Source organism: Ovis canadensis, chromosome 5 (assembly GCF_042477335.2).
Source record: "Ovis canadensis isolate MfBH-ARS-UI-01 breed Bighorn chromosome 5, ARS-UI_OviCan_v2, whole genome shotgun sequence".
NCBI lineage: Eukaryota > Metazoa > Chordata > Mammalia > Artiodactyla > Bovidae > Ovis > Ovis canadensis.
This window is the reverse complement of record NC_091249.1, coordinates 62,555,303-62,582,943: the sequence shown is the minus strand read 5'-3', so window position 1 is coordinate 62,582,943 and position 27,641 is coordinate 62,555,303. Positions and strand designations below refer to the sequence as shown.

At 39.9% G+C, this 27,641-nt stretch overlaps 1 protein-coding gene across 1 annotated transcript; it reads left to right on the top strand.

The window, feature by feature from the left end:
• ETF1 (eukaryotic translation termination factor 1) lies at positions 1–27,134 on the top strand. The gene is made up of 11 exons (XM_069592175.1): positions 1–164; positions 326–429; positions 17,884–18,059; positions 18,433–18,572; positions 20,929–21,067; positions 21,349–21,539; positions 22,070–22,199; positions 22,733–22,888; positions 23,290–23,354; positions 24,506–24,653; positions 24,824–27,134. Exons 2-11 carry the CDS (start codon positions 344–346, stop codon positions 24,904–24,906), a joined length of 1,314 nt encoding a protein of 437 aa, XP_069448276.1. The 5' UTR covers positions 1–164; positions 326–343; the 3' UTR covers positions 24,907–27,134.
• The last annotated feature ends 507 nt before the right edge of the window (positions 27,135–27,641 follow it).

Here is a 27,641-nt window from a genome sequence, read left to right as displayed (position 1 = left end):
CACTCAGCCCCTGGCAGAGGAAGTGATGTCACAGGCCCCATGTGAGCGGATTGCAACACATGCAGCTGCCTGGAGAGAGGGAGCCGGTGTCCTACGTCAGAGCCGCCGCCGCGGAGCCGCCGCCGGGGAGGAGCAGCCGCTGCCGCCCAGGACTGGGCCCTTAGGTAAGCCAGGGAGAGGGAAAGGCCAGCTACCACTGCGGCGGGCCGCGCGGGGCGGGAAGAGGAGGGACTCTCGGGGGTGGCAAGGAAGGGGGCCGCTCTGCCCCAGCGACGGCGCTAACTCTGTGGTCTTGGTGTCTCCGGGCCCCGCCGGGCCGCTCTAGGGAGGAGGAGGCGAGAAGATGGCGGACGACCCCAGTGCTGCCGACAGGAACGTGGAGATCTGGAAGATCAAAAAGCTCATCAAGAGCTTGGAGGCGGCCCGCGGGTGAGCGCCGCGTCTGGGCCCCCCCATGCCCTCTCGGTTCCGGGACCCCTCAGGATGGCCGCCCCCGCGCCGCATGGCCGGATGAGGAGAACCAGGCACTAGCCAACTCCCGCCTTCTGGACCTCTGGGTAGTAGCTTCAGTCCCAGGGGCTAGGGTCTACGCCGTTGGCCCCAGAAGGAGCAGTTCTCCCTCTTGGGGCCAGGGGGTCCTGCTCCCGGTACTCGGACCACTCGACCCTCTCGTGGTAGGGCTACTGCTACTTTTATACCTCTCTCAGGCGCTTGAATCCAGCACCTCCCTTTTTGAGCTCCAGATGCTTCCACCCAACTCGGGTGCTGTTGGGGGAAAGGGCCAGGCCTTCCTTTCCAAAGGCCCTTCCCTGATTTCCTCTTTCCCTTCCTTTACATTCTTCAGCCAAGCCTCATTAAAATGGCCTCTCCCTCCCGGGCTTCTGAGACCCTGGTGGGATTAAGTCTGGATGGGGCGGGAAGGAGAGGTAGTCAAGGACAACCTTTTTCTGACTTCCTCTGATTTCTCTGGGTTTTACAATTCTCCCAAGATGACTTCCTCCTAGTCCTCTAATTACCCTTTAGCTTCCTGGTTTTAGCTGTTACAGGATCCACCTATAAACTGAGAATGTGTGCGCCGGAGGGGAGGTTTTGGCTGACAGCTGTGTATCTGTATGTATGGGAGAAATCCGACTTATGGGGTTGTTGATATGAACAGGCTCCCTGTTGGCCTCTCTCTGGAACTCCTGGGGTAGAAGTGCCTAGTGTATTAATGCTTGTTGAAATTCAGAACTGGAATCGGTGGGCTTTGAGTTTTCTTTGGTAAATTTTGAGAAGCAGCTGTTAGGTGTGTCCATTGTGGGAAGGGTGAACTAGTTTAAAACTAACTTTATATGCTCTTTTAAAATTTTTTAAAAAATTACTCTTTAGGGGAGAGTGTGTCAGGGGTATATCTGTTCTCTCACTTTATTACTTTATTTTGTTCTTTTCCCAGTCATAGAAACTTTATACTATGTGGCAGGGAAAAAGTTTTTGGAACATTACATATTTGTATGTCTGAGCATTCTTAGAATAGCAGAGTGGCTTGTCTGGGACCGTGTTGAAAGTTGTTTTCAGTACATGAATTGGACATTCTGGTTTCTGACCCAGGTTTGTCCTTGGTGGGCAGATTTGCAGTGATGGGATTCATCAAACTCATAGTAGTTACTGTTTTATGAAGTAAGTATGCTTAGTTGCATTGAAGCCCAAGGCTAACAGTTTTGCCATTGTGCTTTGTTCTTAATAATTAGTGACAGTTCTGTTTGGGGTGAAACTTCTGGAAGTTTGGTTCTCTTCAGTTACTGGAGTTTTTGCTCACTTTCTCTGGTACAAATTGAAGGTAGCAGCTTATTTTTCATTCCTTAGGTTTGTGTTTCTTTGTATTTAATAGAATTATTCAGATATAGTTAATACAGTCTTACCAGAACTTGAACACAGATGATTCTATGCCACGTGGTAGAATAATTATTCCCCAAGTGTGAGAATACTGTACAGGAGGGATAATATAATAGATCATGACCCATTATGATGCACCACCAGGAATTAGCCAGATTCTTTTGTTTCATTAGCATCTTCTGTTGTTTTGCTTGAATCCTTCACTTGAGTATGACTTTTCTAGATTGCTGTTGTTGCTGCTAAATAAGTAACAGCATTCCTTTCTACTGTTTAATGGAGGGAGCTAATTCTTAAATTTGTTCCTAGCCATGTTACCTAGCCACTTGAAACTTTTAAGCTCCTCTTTGAAGCTTTTAAAGGCTTTAGTTCTTTGATTAACAAACTTAGGTAAAGTTAAAAGCATGCTAAAAATGAGGTTCTTATGCACAATTTTTCTTGCAAGTGGTAGTTAGGTTTCAAGATTTATGCAAGGTTAAGCTGTCCTATGAACAACGTGGTTGATAATCATGTCCTGCTTTGTTTTTTTTCAGGATTTGGTTATATCCTGATCCCATGAAAATTTACATTCTTGACCATTGCTAGGTATCAGTAAGGGAGTCATACGTATATTCTGTTTGACTCAGAAGTTTCTTAGTATATACCAGTTTCTTTTTGAGAATAGCAAGATTGTATGGCTGAGTTATATTAGTCAGACTCATTAGATTATCATAATGTGCAGTGAGAATTGTTTTTCCTTCTTTCTCTAATGTTAAAATAGTCATTGAGAAACATGGTGGACTTTTAATTTTAAGCACAAACTGGATGGTACAATGAATCTATTTGTGGTGATGTTTAAGGGGCAGGGGCAAGTTGTAGGTTTCAGGAGAAAACAGGTTGTGTTCAAGCATGGTTATTAGTACCAGATAGTGAAACAGTGGTAGATTAGTAGAATTGTTTTGGAAATGAAGATTTCTTCTCCACCCTGCCCCTCGTCAATTCTGGGCAGGAGAATCAGAGATTGGTTTGTTTTTTTTTTAACACTGGCTCTTCAGGTATGCTGGGATAAGAGTAATCTTGAAATTGAGATAGCCAATATGTGATTATCTTGATATATGATCCCAAGGTAATGTAGCTTTAAAGGAAAACCGCCTGCAAAACAGACTCACTGATTAAGTAAATCTGAACAGAGTGAAGTTTCCAAGCACATTAGTTTATTAAGCACTTAGCATATTATAGACACTGTATTAAGCAATACATTATTTCATTTAATCTTCACAGGAGGTATTGTCTCTTTGTCATACTTTCTGAATTAAAAGCAGTGTTATACATATAATTTGAATTTATGTTGGATGGAACATAGCATATTTAGATTTGTATAAGCTTGGTGAAATGTTGGTTTCTGTGTATGGTAGTTAAAAAAAAAAACACCAGCTAATGCTTTTCCTATACATAGGTCCCACTTAAAATTAATTGTAGTTCTTCCTGGTTTATGATTGCTCTTGGTGTATTCTCCATAGTTGTCTTAAATGAGGACAGATGTGTACATAAGCCAAAACTCGACCTAGAGCCATGTGGATGGAAACCATGATTGTAGATTTCAGTAAGGAACTAAATCAGGTGAAGATATGTAGAAGAAAGGTAAGTGGCAAATTTAGGTTGTTTAATGTTTCTGAGCCTGCGAGAGGTAGCCCCAGAAATAGTGTTGGAAGCCTTGTAGTTTTCAGGTAATAAAATCATAACTAGAGCCTGCTATATCAAGGACAGTGGTGAATATAACCAAGGAATGGACAAGGTGAATCTGGGCTAAATTATGTCTGTGAGTATTAGAATTTTTTCCCCCCCCTTCACTTATCTTCCTCAGGGAATCATACATTTCATATATAATCAGGTCTCAGTCAGATAACCCATGTTTAAAGATCAGGGCAGTTTCTAAGCTTCATTTGAGTCTTCTGTGGTTTGGGGACATTTTTAAAGCTTTTGTTAAAAATAACTTGTAGATACCTTGAAGGAAATAAATTGCCTGACTTTATATGACTGTCTTTCTTGCCCCCAGATATATATATGGGCAGGGGTAGGGGTGGGGACATAGGATACACAGCAGGATGGGACAATTTTTCTCCTCTGAGAAGTTCTGATACTAGATGTGTGGGGTTTTTCCCCCCACACCGAGCAGTTCTTCAAGTCTCACTGGACACCAACAAGGTATTCCTACAGTTGGATTCAATTCTGACACTACCCAGAGTTACTATCGGATTCCACAAGGCTGTCCCACAAGACTGCCCACACATATGATGCCAAAGCAAGCCTAGGCCTTGGGGTTTCCTGTGACTTCTTGGGTTCAATGATATGTTAGAAGGGTCCAAAAAACTCAGGGAAACTATTTATGTTAACTGATTTATTACAAAGGATGTTATGAAGGATATAAATGAATAGCCAGATGAAGTGGTAGATGGGGCAAGGTCTGTAAGGGTCCAAATGCAGAAGCTTCTGTCCTTGTGAAACTGGAGTATGCCACCTGAGTTTACCAACCCAGAAGTTCATTAAATCTTGTTCAGGAATTTTATATAGATTACTCTGCAACTACCCCTTCCCATAGGTCTGGGAATGGAGATGGAAGTTCAGCCCTCCCCAAAAAACTTGGTCTTTCTGGTGACTGGTCCATCCTAATTGTGCTTAGGGGCCCCACCCTAGTCATTTCATTGGCATAAACTCAGGTATGCTCCTTGGGGACTCCTTATGAATAATAACAAAAACACTCCCCATCTCAGGAAATTCTAAGGTTTTTAAGAGCTTTCTAAAAGCCAGGGACAAACCAAAATCTCCAGAAAATTCCTCACATTATATTGAATTAAAAGTTAGTATTTTTATGAGATCAATGAATGGGTTTTTTAAATAGAATATAGATAGGTTGTTTATATGATTTGAATAAATTAAAGTGTGTAAAATGTGTTTGGGTTCCTTCCCTAAGTGGAAGTTGTTGATTAGTAGAACATTGACCTAAAGGATTCTTGGAATGGTCTCAAAGCGATGAATTTTAGGTGGTTTTATTTTTTAGTTCTCCACATCCTAGTTACAGGTGGCTGTAATAAGAATGATACTTTGTAGTTTTTCATACTGATACCAGGATATTCAGGCTCTTAAAGATGGTGGTTTTCATCCTCTTCTGGCTTTCCCTGCCTTTCCTGTCTCTGATAGTTACACCGGTAAAAGACCCCACTAGAGAAAAGTCGAGAATTAGAATATTTTTCATTTCCTGGGAAGAGATGAGTGTAGAACACAAACTACAGTGACTTCCCACAAAGTGGTCAAAATATAGATGCCACCAACATGTCTGGGCCTGTTGAGGAGGTAAGGGGAAGAGGGGCAGATAAGAGTGTATTGATAGGGTGCGGTGGTGTTCCTCAGTCTACTCCAAGGGTATTAGGCTGCCGGCCTCGACTCAGAACTAGTCCTGACAGCCGCTGTATTCTGGCATGGTGTTCTGTGCACTGTGAACCTAATGGACAATTACTCTCTTTGAATTTCAACTCCTGACAGACTTCTTATTGTAATGGCAGATACACTTATCCTTCCAGGAAAGGAAGGTTTGCTCCGGACACATTCCTAGGTAAGCAAGAGTACATAATTAGAATACCGTTTAAGCCAGAATGCAGTGTAGGTCTCCAGTGTCCTCCCTACCTGCCTGCCCCCCTGACACACACTGGTTGGACCCTTTTAGCAAAGGGCCCTTTTTTTGAATTTGGTTGTGGGAAAACTTAAAATGTGGGTTTTGCAGCGGGGCTAAATGGCTTCAGGCCCTATTTAAAGAGTCAGGAAAAATTTGCCTTTTTTCCCTAGGCCTACTGCTGGAACCAACCATCTATCTCTGAACTTGGGCAGCAGAAATTTTTTGAGTCCACCCTGTTCTCCAGGGATCTCAGAATAGAACCTTCTTCTAGGATACATTCTATAGGAGTATCTGCAGCAGGCTGTTCTTTTAGTGAGGAAGAGAAAGGATTTAGAGGGGGTTCAAGATGCTTCCCACCAGGTTGAGAATTACAAGGTTTTTCTGTGGGCAGCTGTCCTCAGAGAGCATGATGAATGAAGTTCCCTTTCATAACAGCTTCCTCTTAATACTGCCTATTAGGTAGTAATGAAAGTTTCCTTCCCCCACCCCCTTCCTGAACAGGTATCTTTTTCTTTGACTCTAAGTGAATCAAGATAAAGTGTGGTTACTCTTTTTCTCACGTCTTCCAAAACATAATTGAGTTTGATTAACAGCCATAATTTCATTGTTTTTCTTGTGGATACAAGGATAAAAACAGACTTGATTCTTTGACATTGATAGGTTGGTCAAGCTTTCTTTGCTGTAATCCAGTGCTGTTTCTCTTTTATCTACTTAATTTGTATGTAATACCCATCCTATAAGTATTTACATGTTCACTTTGTCCTTATTTTAACCCTTGAAGTTGTTTTTTCATTTTATCCTTTAAGGTTTCCTTTAGAAGAATGATCCTAGTCAAAATAGAAGATTGTCCTTTTCTTGATGTCTGTGGCCTTCTAACTTTGTTCCCCAATTTCACATCTAAGTATGTAAAAAATGAAGCCCACAGATGCATTTTTACTATTAACTAGTCAGCTTACAAGCTCCATCAAACGTCTGCTGTAGGTTGGATATTTATACATTTAGGGAAGCATTGTGCAACACCATGAGAAAATAGTCTGACACACAACCTTGGAGTGATGATATGAACCATTTCTGGTCTCAGAATAACGGTACATGTTGATGGGGGTGTAGTGTAAGCAGATTATTTGGGTCTTAAATGAGGTATTAGACATGGTCAAAAATGGAGAGATTGTTTAACTACTTGGGCAGATTTCCTAAACAAGGCAGGTGAATGTTGTCAGAGAATGTTACTTTGGGCATTGTTTGATACAGTGTCTTTGATAAACTGATGTAGTGGAGCTGTATGTAGCTGATCTGCAACTTTGAAATGGTCATTGACATTCATTCTTGATTAAAAGTCAGTTAACCTAAAATTAGACTGGAAAGCTTTGTGTTGGTTGATAGTCGGTGAGCTGTCAGGGTATTGGAATAGTGCAGAGTATTTGCCTCACTGGTAAAGTTGGCTTAACAAAGTGTGACAGTCCCAACACTAGTTTGCAAGTAGTGAAGATGTACTGATCCCCAAACATTAATTTCTGAATACCTCTGGATATTTTTAGCTTTTTACTGAAGAAAAAAGTTTTCCTTCTTTCTGGCCATCCCATTCTCTGTCCTCTTCTGGCTTTTATGACTCAACTTAAAAGCAAGAAGGATCCTCAGGAAAGACAGGGTTAGAAGTTCATGGACAAGAAAGACTGAGTTTTAATCAAGCAATGAAAGTAGTTTCCTGAAGATGGGTTGAAGAGCATATATTTTGACTCCTCACAACAAGTCTATGAAAAAAGCTATTACTGCCATTTCATGGATGAAAAAATTTTGCAGTGCTGAGAGATTTATTAGCTTTGCTAATATAACAGTCTTAACAAGGGGCAATGCTAGATTCTGTCCCCACTTTACTGATTCCAGAGCCTCTGGTCCTAACTATTATACCACACTACCTTGCTCTTTGATTTTGCTGAATAGAAACATCTCCTATTCTCTTCTGAAAGGAGGATTCTTGTCCAAGGAGATTTTCGATTTACTAGAGGGAACAGATGTGCAGAGACTCGAGAGCAAAGATAAAAGGGAACAGGCATACTGTTTGCAAATCTACCCTAGGAAGAACTTGGGTACTGAACATGTTTGTTCTTAATGAGCATCATTGGTGAGGGAAATAACTTACTTCTAAATCCTTGCCTAGAAGCTTATGTGTGTATTAGAGAGAAGATTAACAGGAAGGCTGTGGGTTTTGTTTTATCTGAAAAGTACTTGCATAGTGGCCAAGAAAGATAAGAAGTGGACTTTTTCGCCCTGTGTAGAACCTTGATGGTTAGTTGGTCCCTAATGTTGGTTGTGATTGCTATCTCCTGGCTTCTCACTGATGTGGGAATGCTAGAGAAATTTTCCAGCTTCTGCTGCTCCCTAGTGGAATATTCCACTGTGTCGATTTGTTTGTTTTTAGTTTCCCTTTTATGACAAAGTAAATTCCTGTAATTGTAGAAAAAAATACTCCACCAGATAAATACAGTTTTGTTTTAGAGTACAGTAGTAATCTTAATGCTTTTGAGGATAAAACACTAAAATGAGCCTTTTGTAAACTTTACTTTCTGCAAAATATTGGGACATTTTGAGTTACTGTGTCTTCTAGGTTAGAGGCTGCTTTAATGTCTTGGTGTGTTCATATCTTGGTCCTTGTCCATCTGGTAATGGCATCTGACCCTGAGGTCAGTAGCACAAAACCAGTTTCCAGTAACTCTGTCTAGCCACTTGGAACAGTAACAGAATCCTCTTGGTATTCTGTAAACTCTCTATAGAAAGCAGCCCCACCCACCTCCTACCTGCATCATAGGTAATATTTGGGAGCAGGTTTGAGGTGCGGTTGAACCAGTTGAAAGGTGGCAAAAGAAGATACTGAAAGTGTCATTTTTGTTATGGTTAAAGACTGACGGTTTGAGCATTTTAGTGAAGCTAAAGCAGAGATGATTAGTCTTTTCCAGGCACATGTTAGTTCTTCTCCAAAGATTGGCAAACTCTTAATTGATATTTTATTTAATAGTTTAGAATAAAATCTTTGGTGTCTGCTTAGAAAGAGACTGTATAAAGAAGACCCTGCTTCTTATGTTAGCAATTAACCATTTATTCATTCTCAAATGTTTAAGCGTGCACTCAGTGCTGAAATGAATTCTGCCATCAAGAAGTGTTATTTCACAGTTATTTGGTAGAAATGACTCCTGGTGGCTCAGATGGTAAAGAATCTGCCCACGATGCTGGAGATCCAGGTTCGATCCCTGGGTGGGGAAGATCCCCTGGTTAAGGGAATGGCTACCCACTCCAGTATTCATGCCTGGAGAATTCTGTGGACAGTGGAGCCTGGCGGGATACAGTCCATGGGGTCACAAAAGAGTTGGATACGACTGAGCGACTAACACACTTTCTTTGGGTGAAAAACAGGTCAAATCTTTGATGTGACTGATAACCAGATAGGAGTAGAGAGGAATTTCTATATTTCTCCCTTGTGATGAATTCCAAAACAGCTTATAGTGTTCTGACCATATTATTTGAACTGAGTTTTGGCTTGGTTCTTTTGTTCTGTTGGAAGATTTGGCACGTCCTATAACCCAGTAAAGGTGATTATCACCTACCACAAAGTTAACTATTATCTCTCTCTCTTTACGCTTACTCAGATTCAAATAAGTCTATAGCATCACTTAACAGTGTTGCTACTCTCCCCTGCCCTCCAACTGTGCTGTGCCCTTAATTCTTTCTGGGTTCTCTTAAGGACAGGGGGTGGGGGGCGAAAGAAGCTCTCAGGTTCCATCTAGTTAGCATTTATCGGTCTATCTGCTCTCCATGCTAGGCACTCGACATATATTCTTTTATAGAACCCTCATGACTTTGTGAAGGAAGGAGGTTGTGGCAGTAGGATAATCATAAACCTGTGCTCATAACCACCATCCTGTTATGCTCCCACAGTAAACCCACGTAAAAATTGCTTTCGTTTCAGAGTTTACATTTTTGTGCATTTGGTTAAAGAAGAAAAATGGAAAACCCATAGTGAATAAAACAACAGAAGTTGTAGAAATTGGAGAGGAACCAACTGATTTTCAGCTGGGATCCCTACCATGTAGTTGGCTAGTGAATCCCAGAAATGCTGTGTCTGGAATTTAAGTTGAGCTTTGTGAGCTTGAAAAGGGGATAGGGGAAACCTTGACCATCCGTATCCTAGGCTTATCTTGGTCAAACATTGAGATGATAGCTTCCTGCGGAGCATATACTCTTAAATCCCAACTAGAAAGGATAGTAGGCAGTCTCTAAAATGCTTCTTGCCCTAATCTGAAAGTAGGAGTGATAAGATGGATGGCAGTGACTTGAGGAGAGTGTTCTGGCTGGGAAAAGTTGGACACATCTGAGCCATCACGATTCATTGTAGTTACGTTATTGCTAGGATACATGACAGCAGCTTACCTGCAGGAGATGAGCTCTGAGTTTCTTTTAGTAGGGGTGAGATCATGCAATCTCCTTGACTAGCTGGCTGAGAGGTCCTTCTTAAAAGCATAGAAAAGAAGCCAAACACAGTGATTCTTAACCCTAGTTATGCATTAAAGTCTGATTCTATTTAAATCAATCCATTTGAAATTAAGACTCTCTCGACCATAATCACTACCAGCCTCACTCCTCCTATTCAAGAGCTATTGAATCAGAATATAAAGGAAGACGAGATCTTTTTGTATCTAAGCATTTTTGTTTTGCTTTTTCAGAAAGCTCTTCAAGGGTTCTGGGCTCTCATGCAAATTGGCCAGTGGATAAGCTTGTGGGTGCCACATCTCCATTCTAAAGTGTTCTTGCTACTGCTGCTGCTGCTGCTGCTAAGTCACTTCAGTCGTGTCCGACTCTGTGTGACCCCATAGATGGCAGCCCACCAGGCTCCGCCGTCCCTGGAATTCTCCAGGCAAGAACACTGGAGTGGGTTGCCATCTCCTTCTCCAGTGCGTGAAAGTGAAAAGTGAAAGTGAAGTCGCTCAGTTGTGTCCAACTCTTAGCTACCCCATGGACTGCAGCCCACCAGGCTCCCTCCGTCCATGGGTTTTCCAGGCAAGAGTACTGGAGTGGGGTGCCACTGCCTTCTCCAAAGTGTTCTTAAATGATAAGCACTGGTAAGAGCTTTACAAGTCAAAGACTACTGAGATTTTCGTTTTGTCATTCTTATGACTAACTGCATGAGCAGGCTTCCTGAACCCAAAGGCTGGAACACTGCTAAACTGCAAAGCTACATACACTCCATAATACAGCCTTTGCTCTGATTACCTTGAGTTTTCTTCTTTGGAGTCCTTACAGTCCTGGTAATCTGCACCTTAATGTTTCCCTATAGTGTTTTAAGGGCCATGAAACCCAACAGTCACCTTTAGAATGCAGGAAGAGAAGCTGTCAGCTGTCTCTTTAAATTCTCTTGCTTTTCCTAAGTTGTGTCTAGTTTGTTCAACTGTCCGTATTTAGTCTATTTACAACTACTTCTGTCTCCCAGCTGTTTTATTTCTCAGTAGTTAGTCCTCTGAGTGGAAGCACTGCTGACCTCTTCTTTGAAAAGGGACTGTGCCCCTAAAATGATGACAGCAAGGAAGGGGTCTGAGAACAGAGGCCCCTAGACACCTTACACAGCACATTGTATGCTGTGCCTTTTTTACAGCCTGCCTGTGAATCATTGCTGTGTGCCTCATAATCCACTGACTTGAATGAGAAGAGCCTTCTGATTTGGGGAAAAGGACATGGTGACAAAGCAGAGGCATGGATGAAAACTATTAAAATTAAAAGGTGTAGTTTGCTTATACTGCCAGCAACTCCTTAGTGAGAGCTTTATTTCTCATTCTCCCCTGAGGGCTCTTTGCTCTACTTCAAATGAAATACTCAAATGAAATACTCAGCTTTCTTGGTTTTATTTTGGTGTTTACACAAACTGGTCTAGCAACTTTGATTGGCTTGCCTGAGGGGCGGGTGAGGGGTAAAAAAGTGTTTATTTTGTTTGGAAACTTTTCCTGGAAAAACTGTTTTTAATTTTTAAAAACCAGAAGCTTCCCTTTTTTTTTTTTTTTTTTTAAGTTGTATTCTTTTGGCTGTTCTGTGAGGCATGTGGGATCTTAGTTCCCCAAACAGGGGTTGAACCTGTGCCACCTGCAGTGGAAACTAGAGTCTTAACCACTTGGACAGCCATAAAATTCCTGGAAAAGCTTTTAATTTGCTGTTATCAAACCCAACATACAAATCATGAAGGCTTTAAACTTGTAAAGTAGAGGCCATCTATGTAAATAATCCTTGTATCCTCATCCCCAGTGGTGTCAGATGAATTCAGAAACTTAAGGTTTCCCCTGGACTGGGTAGAATGTGAACTTGAAGTCGCTCAGTTGTGTCCGACTCTTTGTGACCCCATGGACTGTAGCCTACCAGGCTTCTCTGCCCATGGGATTTTCCAGGCAAGAATACTGGAGTGGGTTGTCATTTCCTTCTCCAGGAGATCTTCCTGACCCAGGGATTGAACCCAGGTCTCCCGCATTATAGGCAGACACTTTACCGTCTGAGCCACCAGGGAAGTCCTCAAGACTGGATAGAGAGAGGCACAAAGGGAAACTAGTGAAAGTCGCTCAGTCATGTGTGACACTCTGTGACCACATGGACTGTAACCCACCAGGCTCCTCTGTTCATAGGATTCTCCAGGCAAGAATACTGGAGTAGCCATTCCTTTCAGGGGATTTTGCTGACCTAGGGATCCAACCTGAGTCTCCCGCATTGCAGGCACATTCTTTACTGTCTGAGCCACCAGGGAGGCCCACTTTTTCTTAAACATTAGTCAGAATTCAAAATGAGTAAGAAGCCAAGACTAACTGTTAAGTAGCTTCATGTTTAACAACTTAGTAGAAATCTACCAGTTTTTTAAGTGGAATTCCATAACAAGATTATGTTCTTAGGTTTCTCTACTACTTTCTAGGATGTTAAATGGATGTGAGTTTAAGGTTGCCCAACTCTGGTGCTATACAGGAAAGTTGCTTAATGGATGCTTATCTTCTTAACCTGTCCACAGTGAAAAGTAAATAGCTGCTTATCTTAAGGTCATTGCTTTGTCCTCCATTTGATTATCCTGCTTTAGGGACTTCCTTTAGGCATTTCAGCCCCTCAGTTAATTTATCCCAGCATTCTGTTTAGCCTCAAACTTTACCTCCTTTGGGTTTGTTGCCTGTTAGCTTTCTGATCTCTGAGCCTCTACCTTGCTATCCTTTTAGCCCCTTCTCATTACATTTCCTACAACTGAGCCCTTTTGAGAAGTAGCTAAACTCTTTTGGTCCCTAAAGAGTCCAAAAGCCCCAGGGTAAAGAAATTCTCTTTTGAGAATTGTTCATCTGAAAACAAATACAAGTCAGTAAAGCTCAGATTGCAATTTACCTATCTTATTCAGATTGCAACTTTTCCCTGTCTTGTATAGTTTCATATCATAAGGTGACACCTACAATCTGAAACAAATTTGAAGCTAAATTTACTTGCCTAATTTTTCCAGCCCCTCCTCGAGCAAACTCCTTTTCTCCTCTTTGGCCTCCAGAAGGAATGATCAAAAAGTGTTTAAGAAATTTAGGTCCCTAGCAGGATACATATTGGAAGGACAGCAGTTTGTTACGGTTGATTGCTAAAAGAACACCCACTGATTGTAAAGAGCGTTTTCTTTTTTGTAATAGAAGATACCAAATTGTTTCATTTGGCAATTCTTTTTCCATCTAATTCAGAAACTGGAACATGGCCACTACAATTGTATATATGTCTGATTTTTTAATTTCATGATCATTGCTTGTATTTGTACAACTAAAGCTGCTTATTATGAATTTGTTTGATTCTCTGCTTTGACTAGAATATCTGCTCCCCTGTCCAAGGGGTGGCAGCAGAGCACACACCATGCTTTACCACGTATTTGTAGTTCATAATTCATAAATTTACTTGTAGTTTATTGAGGAAAGTATCACAAAGGTTGTGAACCAGCCTTCTAAGTTTTGAGTAGATAGCCCAGCAGAAACAATGCTGGGTTTGAAGCCAACATTAGCTGACAGTCTGAGAGCAACTATCCTGATTGTGGAAGGGCTTGCTAGCCATCTTGTCTCCTTCTAAAGAAAACTTGTCTGACTAGGGGACTTGTGAACTTTGCCACTAGGAGAAAACTATGAGGTTCTTTTCCAGTGCTGGTACCAAGATGCACATTTGTGAAGATTATTTTATTCTAGGAAGATAGTTTCCAGACGCTTACAGATTTCAAACACTTATGGTTACAAAGCTAATATTAGGGGTTTTCTCTACTCTTTGATGTTGTTCACATAAGCCTATTTGACTTGACACTGTAGCTATCTTTCTAATTTCTTTTTCTTGCAGACTTCCACCAGACATTGGATATATGTGAAGTTAACACACTCAGCAATTAGGAAAAAGTTTTAGGTGTTTCTGGCAATCTATCCAGTTTATCTAAAGAAAGCCCCCACCTGTTTCATTTTGATACTAAAACTTGTAATGATTAAACTTATCATAGCCTTTAGGATCATGATCTTGAAGAATCTCAGGAAGTAACTTTCCTATAGACTCATTAAGTATCAAGTAGAAACAGTTTGTAAAACAACAGTCACATTTCTCAACATACTTTGGCTCATGTCAGATCAGCTTTTGCCTTCAAAATATAGATTGGCTCAATTTATTATTTATTGACATAGTTGGTTTACAATTTGATTTCTCTACAGCAAAGTTATATATATGTATATACATTTATTTTTTTCTTTAATATTCTTTTCTGTATATAATAGCTTATATCTGTTAACTCCAACTTCCTATTCCATCCCTCCCATACGCTCTTTGGCAGCCACAGGTCTGTGAATCTGTTTCTGTCTAGTCAGTAGGTGCATTTGTGTCATATTCAAGATTCCACACTATCACATAAGGTGTGATATATGGCATTTGTCTTTCTGACTTATTCACTTAGTATGGTAATCTCTCATTGCATCCATGTTGCTGCAGATGGCATTATTTTGTTCTCTCTTGTGGGGGGTGGGGCTGAGTAGTATTCATTGTATATATGTACTTCATGTATCCTGGAGAAGGAAATGGCAATCCACTCCAGTATTATTGCCTGGAAAATCCCATGGACAGAGAAGCCTGGTAGGCTACAGTCCATGGGGTTGCAAAGAGTCGGACATGACTGAGCGACTTCACTTTCACTACATGTATATATATGTCTTCTTTATCCATTCATCTGTTGATGGGCGTTTAGGTTGTTTCCAGGTCTTGGCTATTGTGAATAATGCTGCTATGAATATAGGGGTGTGTGTATCTTTTTCGGTTAGGGTTTTGTCTGGGTATATGAAATTGAATCAATTTATAATGATAGATATTCATAAGAAAGCTGCCATTAGATTTGGTCAGGGCACATCTGGGACTTGTAATATCCCATGTATATGTTTGTTGTTCTTCTAATTCAGTTCATATTGTTTTTAATAAACTGGATATTGTTTTTTTAACATAAGATTATTATTTTTACTAATGGTAAACACAAATCAGCACCTCTCAGGAAAATCCTTTGGCTTTTCTTGTAAGCTCGCAGATTAAAAAACCTTAAAGGAAATATCTTACTAAGTTCTATTTTGAGTCTTTCCTATAGCACTTTTTTTTTTTTTTAACTTTTTGACCAGGCCAGATCTTAGTTCTGTAACCAAGAATCAAACCCATGCCCCTTGCAGTGGAAGCACTATTCACTACTCTGCAATGATCACCAATATGATTTTAAAACATTTTCAACCCCCCCAAAAAACCCCCATGTGCCCATTACCAGTCATTCCCCATTCCACCTTGGCTCCTGTCTCTGGATTGCCTATTCTGGACATGACATATAAATGGAACCGTGCAAGTGTGGTCTTTTGTTACTGCTTTTTATTAGTATAATGTACATAATGTACTGGCACTCTATTTTTTTTTATTACTGAATAATTCCATTGTTTGGATATACCACATTTTGTTTATCCATTCATTAGTTGGACATGGGGTTTTTTCCTACGTTTTAAGTATTATGAACAGTGCCTTTGGTGAACACAAGTTTTTGTGTGTACATATAGTTTTACTTCTCTTGAGCATATACCTAGGAGTGGAATGGCTGAGTCATGGTAACTGTTTAACCTTCTGAGGAACTGCCACGTTGTTATTCATAATGGCTATATACCATCTAACATTATCACCAGCAATGCATATGGGTTCCCTATCTCTGCATCCTGCCAACACTTTTTTTTTCTCTCTTTTTTTTTTTTGGTAACTATTTTTAATAGTAGCAAGTCTTGAGAATGTCTAGGTTAAAAAGATATGTTGTTGGCATCAATATTGAGGTTAGAGGTCTTGGTAGCTGTTCAAAAGGGAGTTCTCATGGGATAAAGCCTTGGGGATGTATCCTCCGTAAGTTAGGGTTTTGTCCTGGTTTTTAGTTGTAGAAACTTTAATTTGCTTGGGTACCCGGAGGTAATGAGACTCTGCATTTCTCTCTTTAATCAAACTCAAAAGTGATTAATATGTAAAATACATTTAGCGGTACATTTATTTAGAGAGAAAGGTGTGTGTGTGACAGAGATTTCCTAACTGGGATATTTTATGTGAATCCAAGACTCTTGTTTGTCATTATCAGGATACTTGGGGTGCTGAATTAGTGATTCTAAGTTATCGTGGTGAGCCTGCAATTTTGAAGGAGGGGTCCAGGATATTAAACTGGTATTTCATCTAGACTTGTTGCACCATCCTATTATTGCATCTTCCTCTGAAGAACCACCAGATTCTAAGCCTCTGCCATGGACTCAAGGTTAAATTCCAGTCTTGTCACACCTTTATCAAAGCTTCTCCTTTCATTCCTTGGTGAATGAGGCATTTCCCAAGTACCTCTTAAAGTGCCTTTTGTCTTTACATATAGCTAAAGCTAGTATTCATTCAAAGAATTAAACACCTGTCATATTTTTTGAATTGAAGTATAGTTGATTGTAAATCAAAATATAGGCATTCTGGAGAAGGAAATGGCAACCCACTCCAGTATTCTTGCCTGGGGAGTCCTGTGGATGGAGGAGCCTGGTGGGCTGCCATCTGTGGGACTGCACAGTCAGACATGACTGAAGCGATTTAGCAGCAGCAGCATATACATTCAGTGATAGTTATGTGTGTGTATATACATTCTTTTTCATATTATTTTGCATTATGGTTTATTACTGGATATTGAATATAGTTGCCTGTACTGTACAGTAGGACCTTGTTTATCTGTTGATACTTTATATATAGTATTGTGTCCGTTAATCTCAAACTCCTAATTTATGCCTTCCCCCAACCCCTTTCTCCTTTGGTAACCATAAGTTTTTTTCCTGAGTGTTTTGTAAATAAATTTGTGTCATATTTTAGATTCCACATTAAGTGATGGGATATGTCTTTTCTCTTTCCTCAAATGGAATTAGCTCATTCCTTTTTATGGCTGTGCGTGTGTGTGTGTGTATTTAGTTTTTAAGCAACCTTCATACTGTTCCACAGTGGCTGCACCAACACCCTCCCACCTATGGTGTAGAAGGGTTCCCTTTTCTCCACAACCTCTCCAGCATTTGTTATTTGTAGACTTTTTGATAATGACCATCCTGGCTGACAGGAAGTGATACCTTGCTGTAATTTTTATGTGCATTTCTGTGATGATTAGCGGTGTTGAGTGTCCTTTCATGAAATGTCTTCTGCCTATTTTTTGATAGTGTTTGTTTTTTGTTCTTGAGTTAGTTGTATGAGCTATTTGTATGTTTCGGAAATTAAGCCATTGTTGGTCGCATCATTTGCAGGTATTTTCTCCCATTCAGTATGTTGTCTTTTTGTTTTGTGTATGGTTTCTTTGCTGTGTGAAAGTTTATAAATTTATTTAGGTCCCATTTGTTTACTGTTGCTTTCATTTCTGTTGCCTTGGGAGACAGACCTAAGAAAACATTGGTACGAGTTATCTGAAAAGGTTTTGCCTGTGTTCTCTTCTAGGAGTTTTATGGTTTCATGTCTTAAAGTCTTTAAAGCTTTTTGAGTTTATTTTTGTGTATGGTGTGAGGGTGTGTTTTCATTGATTTACATGCGATGTCCAACTTTCCCAATACCGCTTACTGAAGAGACTGGCTTCTCTCCATTGTATAGTCTTGCCTCTTTGTTGAAGATTGATATACCTACCATATTCTGAACACTTTTCTAGCTCTGGGTACACTTTAATTACAGAGGTATAGCCGCTACCTTCATGGTCACTTTTAGAGTGATTTATTTTTCCCATATTAGGGGCATCTCACTTTTAACTCCATTTACTAATGATAATTCTTTACTTATGTAGTACTTAAACCTCTAATGCTATTCTTCCACAGCAATGGCACAAGCATGATATCGTTGATCATTCCTCCCAAAGACCAGATTTCACGAGTGGCAAAAATGTTAGCAGATGAGTTTGGAACTGCATCTAACATTAAGTCACGAGTAAACCGCCTTTCAGTCCTGGGAGCCATTACATCTGTACAACAAAGACTCAAACTCTATAACAAAGGTAATCTGGAGCTTGATCATTTACCTCCTCTACTTGGTCTTGGTTGTATTTCCACTTACTCTGTTGTGATGCTTTTGGTCACAAGTGCTTTCTTTACCCAGCCATGAGCTGTGTTCCTTTGGTCTTTTTTTTTCCCCTAAGTTATTTTTTGAAAGTTAAGTAATATGTACTATACTTAAAATAATAAATCCTTTTGAAAACATCTCAAGTTTCAAAATTAGGAAGAGAAATCTGTCTGAGAAATTTACAGATATTTGTACTTCATGTAAATTATGATTTAAAGGGGCAAGAACAATGAGCTGTGGGAACATTTCCTATTAATTGAGGAAAATTAGGTGTGTATTTAAGTGGAGAAATTGTTTGTTCTTTGCAGTACCTCCGAACGGCCTGGTTGTTTACTGTGGTACAATTGTAACGGAAGAAGGAAAGGAAAAGAAAGTCAACATTGACTTTGAACCTTTCAAACCAATTAATACGTCATTGTATTTGTGTGACAACAAATTCCATACAGAGGTAAGAAGTTAAAACAGAATGTTTTCATTACCCTAAAAGAAACCCACCATAGCTCTTAGCAGTCATTCCCAGGCCTTCCTCTGTCCCTTCTGCCATACCCCAAGATCTCTCAGCTATAGGCTACCCTTAATCTGTTTTTCTGTGCCTTTTGTGGCTTCTTTTACTTAGTGTGTTTTCAAGGTTCATCCATTTTGTGGTATGTATTATCCATCATTCTTTTTTTATTACCAAATACTATTTTCCATATTTTATCTGTTCATGGATATGCCACATTTCACTTAATAACATCATTTGGTGAAACTGTCATTTCCACTGTTTGGCTGTTATGAATAATACTGCTTTGAACATACGTGTACAAGGTTTTGTACGTCCATATGTTTTCACTGGGGGGCCAGGTATACAAGCTAGAAGTGGAATTTCTGGGTCATATAGAAATTATGTTTAACCAGTTCAACGATTGACAGGCTGTTTTCCAAATAACTGTTCTATTTTATAAGGCTGGCTCTTTAAAAAAAAGATACATTATTATGACAATGAATGACATGAATATTCAGTATATTTGAGGAAAGTGCTAAGCTGGGTTTGAAGAACTAATTAGAAGCAAAGAAATAAATGACTACCTGATCTCTAGGTCTCCCTATGTACCCATGACACTTGAATATATTTCTTGCATTCTTAGTTTCAGCTCACAAATTATAAAAATCTTCAGTAGTCAGGACCATAAGAGCTTTTTTTCCCCATCCATTAAAAAGAAAAAAACAACTTTTGAGTGACAGAACTGTCATAATATGATGAACATTAAGGGTAGAAAGGAAACCTCATTAGAGTGACCTAAATCAGTCAATAGTAGAACAATCAGGAATTCACAACTGGCTTCTAGTTCAGTCTCTTGCCTTTCATCGACATAGGGGAAAACCTCTGTAGTGGAATTAGAACTGACATTTGTTGACACAGTTTACAATGGATGATTCTGCTAACTTGACGGGAAGTTCAGTTCCAGTCAGATCTTGAGCGACTGCATAGATGGTGGAGATTTTTCTCTTGGCTGTCACAGCCTCCTCCTGGCAAAAGTTTCATTGGGGAGGCAGTTCGCCACCCTCTTCCAATTAGCTGTATCTGCTTTGATAAAAGCAGATTTTGAGTCTTCTTGATTTAAATAGTACATGATACTCATGTTATCTGGTTTTACTTTACTTATCTAAGTTAGCTTCACTGGTTTTTCTAAACCTTAACTGTTTTTCCAAGATACCATTTCATCTTAACTAGCTTTGTTTGTTTTGGCTCTAACTGTTATAAACTACATATACATGTGGCATACTGAACAACACAACTGAAGTTGTGTTTAATCAGGATATTTATATATTCTTATTATGAGGGATAAGTCTATTCCCTGATGAGAACCTAAATTAATCAAGTTATATAACAGAGGTAATTGGGATAAGGCAAAATTTTTTTTAAACAAGTTATTTATTTAAATTCTGGCCCCACTCTGTGGCATGTGGGATCTTAGTTCCCTGACCAGGAATCAAACATGTACCTCCCTGCATTGGAAGACAGAATCTTAAAGGCAAATTTTTTAATATGCGCAATATTCATGTCTTAATGCTAATTATCAAGTATGCTTGGGTTAAAGAGTGATTCATCTACCATGTCTATAGAAGCCAACTCTTACCCATCTATATGGGTCCCAGATCTATTTAAAGATCTGCTCTTTCAGGAGGCAGAAATACAATGATACAATACTAACCCAGAAGGATTTTCTCTCATAAAAATTCAGTATTATGTATAATACCTTTAAAAATTGAATTTTAGATATTGATGTCATTAATGTTACTCAAGACATAATTAAACATTTCAAAACTAGATCTTTTTATAGATGGTTTCTGGGTTTTGTCCTCAGTGAGTACTCCTATTCTAGAATTGATTTGCAAAAGATTCTTATTAGCCATAGTGAATACTGCTTATTAATGCTGGGGTTATTAATGGTAACAGCAAGTCAACTTTTGGAGGTTAGACTTTGAATATTATGTTCCCTAGACCACCAGCAGTCTAAAAACAACCTAGGAAGAATTTGATCCCTATAACTGTTAGTTTTGGGTTCCTGTGCCTAGGTCAGCTTTGTAAAAAAGGCTTCACGTTGATATTGTTGGTTTTCTCCTGCATCAGGTTCAGATTTGTCTATGTGAGTTACATATTTATAGCTGAAGCCTTTAAATTACTCCGTGAAATGGTTTTTCTGTAGTACTCCATACCGTTCTGAGTGAATGGAAAGGGCTTGTATATGACCTTTTGGAATTTTGTCTTAATTTTGCAAAGCCTTGAGATTTATGGTGTGGTACCTGTGTTTGCTTTGCAGGCTCTTACAGCACTACTTTCAGATGATAGCAAGTTTGGCTTCATTGTAATAGATGGTAGTGGTGCACTTTTTGGCACACTCCAAGGAAATACAAGAGAAGTCCTGCACAAATTCACTGTGGATCTCCCAAAGAAACATGGTAATCTAGGAAGAGAACATGAACACTTTTGCTTTGTGTCCAGCATTAAGGAAGCAAATTGTGTAATAGGGGAAAGTAAACTCAGGTGATGGGAGAAGCATTGTTACTTGTGACTCTTTTGACTACAGAATTAGTGTTGACTCACTAAAAGCAATTTTATTCTGAAAGGAATAGTTATTTTCTCCTTTCCTTGGGAAATAGCACGGTTATATAATTACTTTTTAATTAGCAAGGTATCATGTACTTAATGCCTTTTTCTCTTATCACTTTTTTTGTCAAAGGTAGAGGAGGTCAGTCAGCCTTGCGTTTTGCCCGTTTAAGAATGGAAAAGCGACATAACTATGTTCGAAAAGTAGCTGAGACTGCTGTGCAGCTGTTTATTTCTGGGGACAAGGTGAATGTGGCTGGTCTCGTTTTAGCTGGATCAGCTGACTTTAAAACTGAACTAAGTCAATCTGATATGTTTGATCAGGTGAGTGAGAAGTAGATGTTCCATTATGTAAGTTTCTAGGTGGGAGTAGTTGAGTTCTGTGAGTGCTGGGACATGCACATCTCTTTCTTTTACAGTGATAAATTCCATGTTAAAAACCTCGCTCTGTGTTGGCAAAACTTTGTGTGTATTATTAGTAATATTAGGAGATATTCCCCCGTGTCTGGACTTACTTTCTTTTGAAATCAGCCATTTGGGGATGGAATCTTTCTTGGCCCTATGTTGGCCCCTGGTTTTAGTACGTTGCCATAATTGGCTTTAAATTGAAGTTTGATTTCAAAGAAACTAGGAGCTGGTTTTGTAAGTCTAATAGGATGTGCAATACAGTTGGCTGGGGAGGTGATCTTCATGAGACCTGTTCTTGAGTAAGTTGGGCCCCTTCCCCTATAGCCTTCCTCTTGAGGTTTCACTGGTTAGTTTTGCATGCCATTAATAGGTGACAGGTCTTGGTTAAGGGTGTTTTGAAGTACTAATGATGTGCTTTTTCTTTTTATAATTTTGTTTTGTGTCAGAGGTTGCAATCAAAAGTTTTAAAATTAGTTGATATATCTTATGGTGGTGAAAATGGATTCAATCAAGCTATTGAATTATCTACTGAGGTCCTCTCCAACGTGAAGTTCATTCAAGAGAAGAAATTAATAGGTATCAGTGAAATACAACTTCTTTCCTGTGAAAAGTTTTTGTATTTGTGTATGTACAAAACAAGACACTGAGAAGGGTAAAAGAGGAAGGTTTAGCATTTTTATTAAAATCCTCCTCAATGGAATCATTATTTTAAATCATCCTTTAGATGTCACGTCTAATATTAATGTTTGTTTTTCTCACTGTTTTACCCTTTGGCAGTAGGAACCAAACTTCAGTCAAATTTCCCATATTATCCTTTGTTTTAGAGTGATCAATCATTCAAAAGCTCAAATTAAAGATTAATAGGGCCATTGTTTGGCTGTGTTTCCAATTTGACACACACACATTTCCAAATGATTATGTACTCGGTCCAGCCTGGTACTTCTTGAGACTCAATTTCTGGAGCCTTGACTAGTGGTGTGATTTTTCACTAACTTTTGGCAGTTATTTTTAAGTTGACCTTTTCTCTTTCTCTGATTTTGAGTAAGCAGGTGTATATGTACAATAAGAAACATTAATATACATTCTTATTGACCTGTCCCTAACCACAGGGCGATACTTCGATGAAATAAGCCAGGACACGGGCAAGTACTGTTTCGGAGTTGAAGATACACTAAAGGCTTTAGAAATGGGAGCTGTAGAGATTCTAATAGTCTATGAAAATCTGGATATCATGAGATATGTTCTTCATTGCCAAGGGACAGAAGGTATGATAATTAGTAAATAAGTTTTCCATTTGTTACTGACCTGTGTATTCAAGAAGCCTGGGGTGGATACTGGACAAGGTGGCTGATTTCAGGAGCAATCAAAAGACATGTATACCTTCTTCCCCACTCCCAGCCTGTACCCTATTGAACTGATAAATGTCTGCCTAAGATTTTTGAGGATAAGGGCTGTATCTTAAATGTCTTTGATGTTTCCTTATGATAGGACTAGTATACCTGGTAGACATCCATGCACTGCATACTGACTAATGTGCTTAGGAAAAGAAGGTTGATAGAATCAGTTCAGGAGTCCTTTCATCTAACCTAATTTTCACCTCATGGAACTTAAACCTGTTAGTGTCTGAGAAGCAGCTTAACACATTTTTTTTTCCTCAATACTGCAGAGGAGAAAATTCTCTATCTAACTCCAGAACAAGAGAAGGATAAGTCTCATTTTACAGACAAAGAGGTATGTGATTGTTTATATGCTTTGATGATACATGCAAGGAAACATAAATCTGTATGTTAGACCACTGGCAGCATAGAGTAGCATCAGCCTCAGGAAACCAGACCTCTACTTGTTGGCAGTGGGAGTACCAGGAGGTGGTCCACTCCCATATGCCACATAATAGTCTGATTCCAAGGAAGGAGGCTAAGTGATGGTTACCCTGGTTCTTGAGTATAAAAAAGTTTACTTGCTCAACACAGGTCCCTTTTAATTGTTCAGTTCAGTCGCTCAGTCATGTGCGACTCTTTGCGACCCCATGAATCGCAGCACTACAGGCCTCCCTGTCCCTCACCAACTCCCGGAGTTCACTCAGACTCACGCCCATCGAGTCAGTGATGCCATCCAGCCATCTCATCCTCTGTCGTCCCCTTCTCCTCCTGCCCCCAATCCCTCCCAGCATCAGAGTCTTTTCCAATGAGTCAACCCTTTGCATGAGGTGGCCAAAGTACTGGAGCTTCAGCTTTAGCATCATTCCTTCCAAAGAAATCCCAGGGTTAATCTCCTTCAGAATGGACTGGTTGGATTTCCTTGCAGTCCAAGGGACTCTCAAGAGTCTTCTCCAACACCACACTTCAAAAGCATCAATTCTTTGGCGCTCAGCCTTCTTTACAGTCCAACTCTCACATCCATACATGACCACAGGAAAAACCATAGCCTTGACTAGACGGACCTTAGTCGGCAAAGTAATGTCTCTGCTTTTGAATATTTTAATTGTTAGCATCTTCAAATTCTGAGTTGGACGACTTTGGTTTTTACAAGGCTCCTCCAAAAAGCAGTTGTGGCTTGTCTCTTAGCTGTTGAATGAATATTGTCTAGAGACACTGTTACATTTTGTAACAGCCTGACTTCTCAAGACAATGGGAGGAATTGAAAAATTGCCAAGGTGTGTTAACATTTCATTACTGATGCTAGAGCCTGGAGAGGAATGTTGTTTGAAGTAATCAGAATTTCTGTGCTGTTGCATTTGTCGCCATAACTCATAATTTGCTTACAGTTTAACACACCATAGATCTGAGGGGAAGAGGGAGAATGTTGGCAGGCAGTGTCTAGCAAATCCATGTCTTGATATATCCTAATCCTACTGTTTCTGTATCTCATGGCTGCCCCTGCAGACAGGACAAGAACATGAGCTGATTGAGAGCATGCCCCTTCTGGAGTGGTTTGCCAACAACTATAAAAAATTTGGAGCTACATTGGAAATTGTCACAGATAAGTCACAAGAAGGATCACAGTTTGTCAAAGGATTTGGTGGAATTGGAGGTGAGTAGCAAATCAGAAAACTAAAAGCTAGGGTCTCAGCCACCTTTCCTGTATATCCCCGAAATCTCATTATTCCAGAGAAGTGTGCTGTAATTCTGCAAGGGGATTGCTCCCCACTCTCCAGTTCTGTCAGCCACAGCTATTTATTGTTTGTTCATTTGTTCCCGTAGGTATCTTGCGGTACCGAGTAGATTTCCAGGGAATGGAATACCAAGGAGGAGATGATGAATTTTTTGACCTTGATGACTACTAGGTAGTCGACATGGGTCCGGCAAAACGTGCCTCACCCTCCAGCATCCAACCCAAGGAGCATACCCATGGTGGAATCCAAACAGATCCCTGCCTTACAATTGGAACATTTCCAGAACTTAATCCATGAGCATTGGATATTGAAAAGAAAACCGAAACAAAACCAGACCCAACCCTACACTTTGGTTTGTCATGGTGTCAGCGCAGCAGCCTACAACTAGTTCCTAAATGCCACTTTGGACTAATTTAAAAAAGAATCCCAGTTTTTACTTTTACTTGATGGTGAAATTGGTTGCTCTTGTATTTTATGGGAAAAAAAAAGATTTTTTTAACCTTCATACATAGAAGCAAAAATACTTTAACTGCTGTAAACCTTCAAAAGTTAATAGAAATGAGATATACTGGTTTGTTTATTTTGATTGGAGAAAAATTAAATTGCTGCATTTCGCAGTGACCCATTTACATGGCATTCTCAGCTTAGACTGCATAAGAAGAAATATATGTGGTGAAATGTTGGAACCATTTCTCTCTCGGTCTCTGTTTAATGTCGAAAGGGTGAGCTAATAGGCAATTTCAACTTCACTCCCTCACACTACCCGTCCCCTCCAGGCTGTCAGTTTCAAGGATGCAGATTGCATTGCAAAGATAAACTGACACATGAAGCATGTGGGCCACTGCTGTTTCCTTCCATCTGTTTTGCAGGTGCATTTGCGCCCAGAGTTTGGGAGCCTTTAGCATCAACTGCTTTGACAAGGGTTCACATAATCTTGCATACCAGAAACCAGTTTGGGATGGATATGATGGGACTTCTATGCTATTGCTGGAATTGGGAGAAATAAAACATGCAATTTAAGTGGAAGCAAAGACATTTAAATATTTTATTTTGCTTGGGTCTGTCCTTGCAAAAGGGAGGTGGTCGTGTTTTCCTTGTGTTGGATGGCATGAGATTATGTGAATGTTTTGATTTTTAAAAAATGAACTGCAAGGTTTTTCACAGGAACGACAGACGAGACATGTATGACTGTGCATGTAATTGTAAACCCCTAACCTCCTGGTGGGGTTGGAGCATCTGTTTCAGATATGGGACTTACAAGCACCTCTCATAGGAGAAATTATGGGAGGAGGGTGGGAAGGGCAGGGGTGGGAAGGGATGGGGACACAACTTCTGGCACCAAGGACTTAACCATGTTGGACCCCAAAGTGGGCCTGAAAACCTGAAGCTTAGGCTTCACAGCTGGGTTGTAAAACAGACTTGACCCCAGCAAACATGCAAGGTCACAGACAGGGTGCCTGAGGTGGTGACAGTGAACAAAGTGTATAGGACGTGCCCAGTGGTAGCAATGGAAGAAGGTATACCAAATGGACTTTGAAGGACCAAAGGTTTCAAAAGTCGATTGGTATCACCCCACACTGCTAGGATAGTGGGGTGCGTTTGATTTTCAAATTGGGTACTTTTAACACTTTAGTGCCTGACTGCTGTTCTTCACTGACTTGACTCAGTCACTCGTAGCTTTATTGGTCTGAACCAGCTCCTTGTTCCCAGGTTGCAGACCTGCCTATCGTTCCAGTAATCCTGTTTCACTTGAATGAAGGGAGTATGTCTTAAATGTAAAGCTTCTGGTTCTCAACACTGTACTCTGAGGTCCAAATGACTGTCTGTCGATGTATAACCTGATGTCTCAACCCCCAGTATGAAGAGTCAATTCTTTGGTATTCACCAATGCGGGAGGCTTCACCAGAACAGGCTTTTTCTTTGGGCTCTGCTGTTTGTTTGCAGAACACCCAAGAGCAAGCAAACATGCTCTCTTCATAGCAGTACCTTAGGGTTTTGCCATTGTAAATGGGTCTAATGTGATATATGATAAGATCAGAGAAATTGGATGTAAATTTACATTTTTGAATATGCTTGTTGTTTCACATGATACATTTAGGGTATGCAGCTCCTTTTGTAGTTTTTATTTTTACTATTTAAGTTTGGAAATGATGCCAAATTTTTGTATTTCTTTAATCAATGTGTTCTCTTCAGTGATATATATTGCATTATATATTGATGTGTGTATCAATATATACTGATATGTATTACACTTACACAATACAAACACATAAGTAAGAGGGGGTGAAAACCATAGCCTTTGCATTCTCTATAGCCTCTACAGAGAGATCCTAAACAGCAAAATCTTGGTGTTGTGATGTACAGAAATGGAGAAGAGTATTAAACCATATTTAAGAATATACTTCGTGTGCTTGAGATTTTTTAGGACTGTTCTAAGAAAGGTCTGAGCCGTGGAGACCGTGTGAGTGAGCTCTCCAAAGCATTTGCAATTTCCTCAGTTACTCTTCAGCCATAGATTTAGTTGTCTAATGCTACATTTGCCTATGGAAGGGTATATGCAAAAGGCCATGATCCCAGTGTTAACACCAGAGGAAAGAGGTTCCAGTTCCTGGGCCAAATTAATTTGTACCTTACTCTGTTCCCTATGCAAGCCAAAGGGAAACTTGCCTTTAAAAAAAAAAAAAGGTGTTACCCTTGTTAACATTCTATGGGGGTAGGTGGCATACTTAACCAAAAGAGGTTAAGTAGCAGCTCTTCAGTGGCTCAGGCCCAGACAGGTGAGCACAACAGCCCACATAACCGGCACTACTGTGCTGCCTTCTAACTTTTGACTTCAAACTGCAACTAGGGGTAGAAAAAACTAAAAATTTTATGCCAGGCTTAATTCCAAAATTCTCTATCTACAT

What these genes read in the sequence shown, in the direction of transcription:
- ETF1 (XM_069592175.1), top strand. Translation starts at nt 344, where the DNA reads ATGGCGGACGACCCCAGTGCTGCCGACAGGAACGTGGAGATCTGGAAG. An exon ending in GGATCTCCCAAAGAAACATG is followed by an intron (nt 21,068 to 21,348) that starts GTAATCTAGGAA and finishes TTTTTGTCAAAG; the next exon opens with GTAGAGGAGGTCAGTCAGCC. An exon ending in TCAAGAGAAGAAATTAATAG is followed by an intron (nt 22,200 to 22,732) that starts GTATCAGTGAAA and finishes CCCTAACCACAG; the next exon opens with GGCGATACTTCGATGAAATA.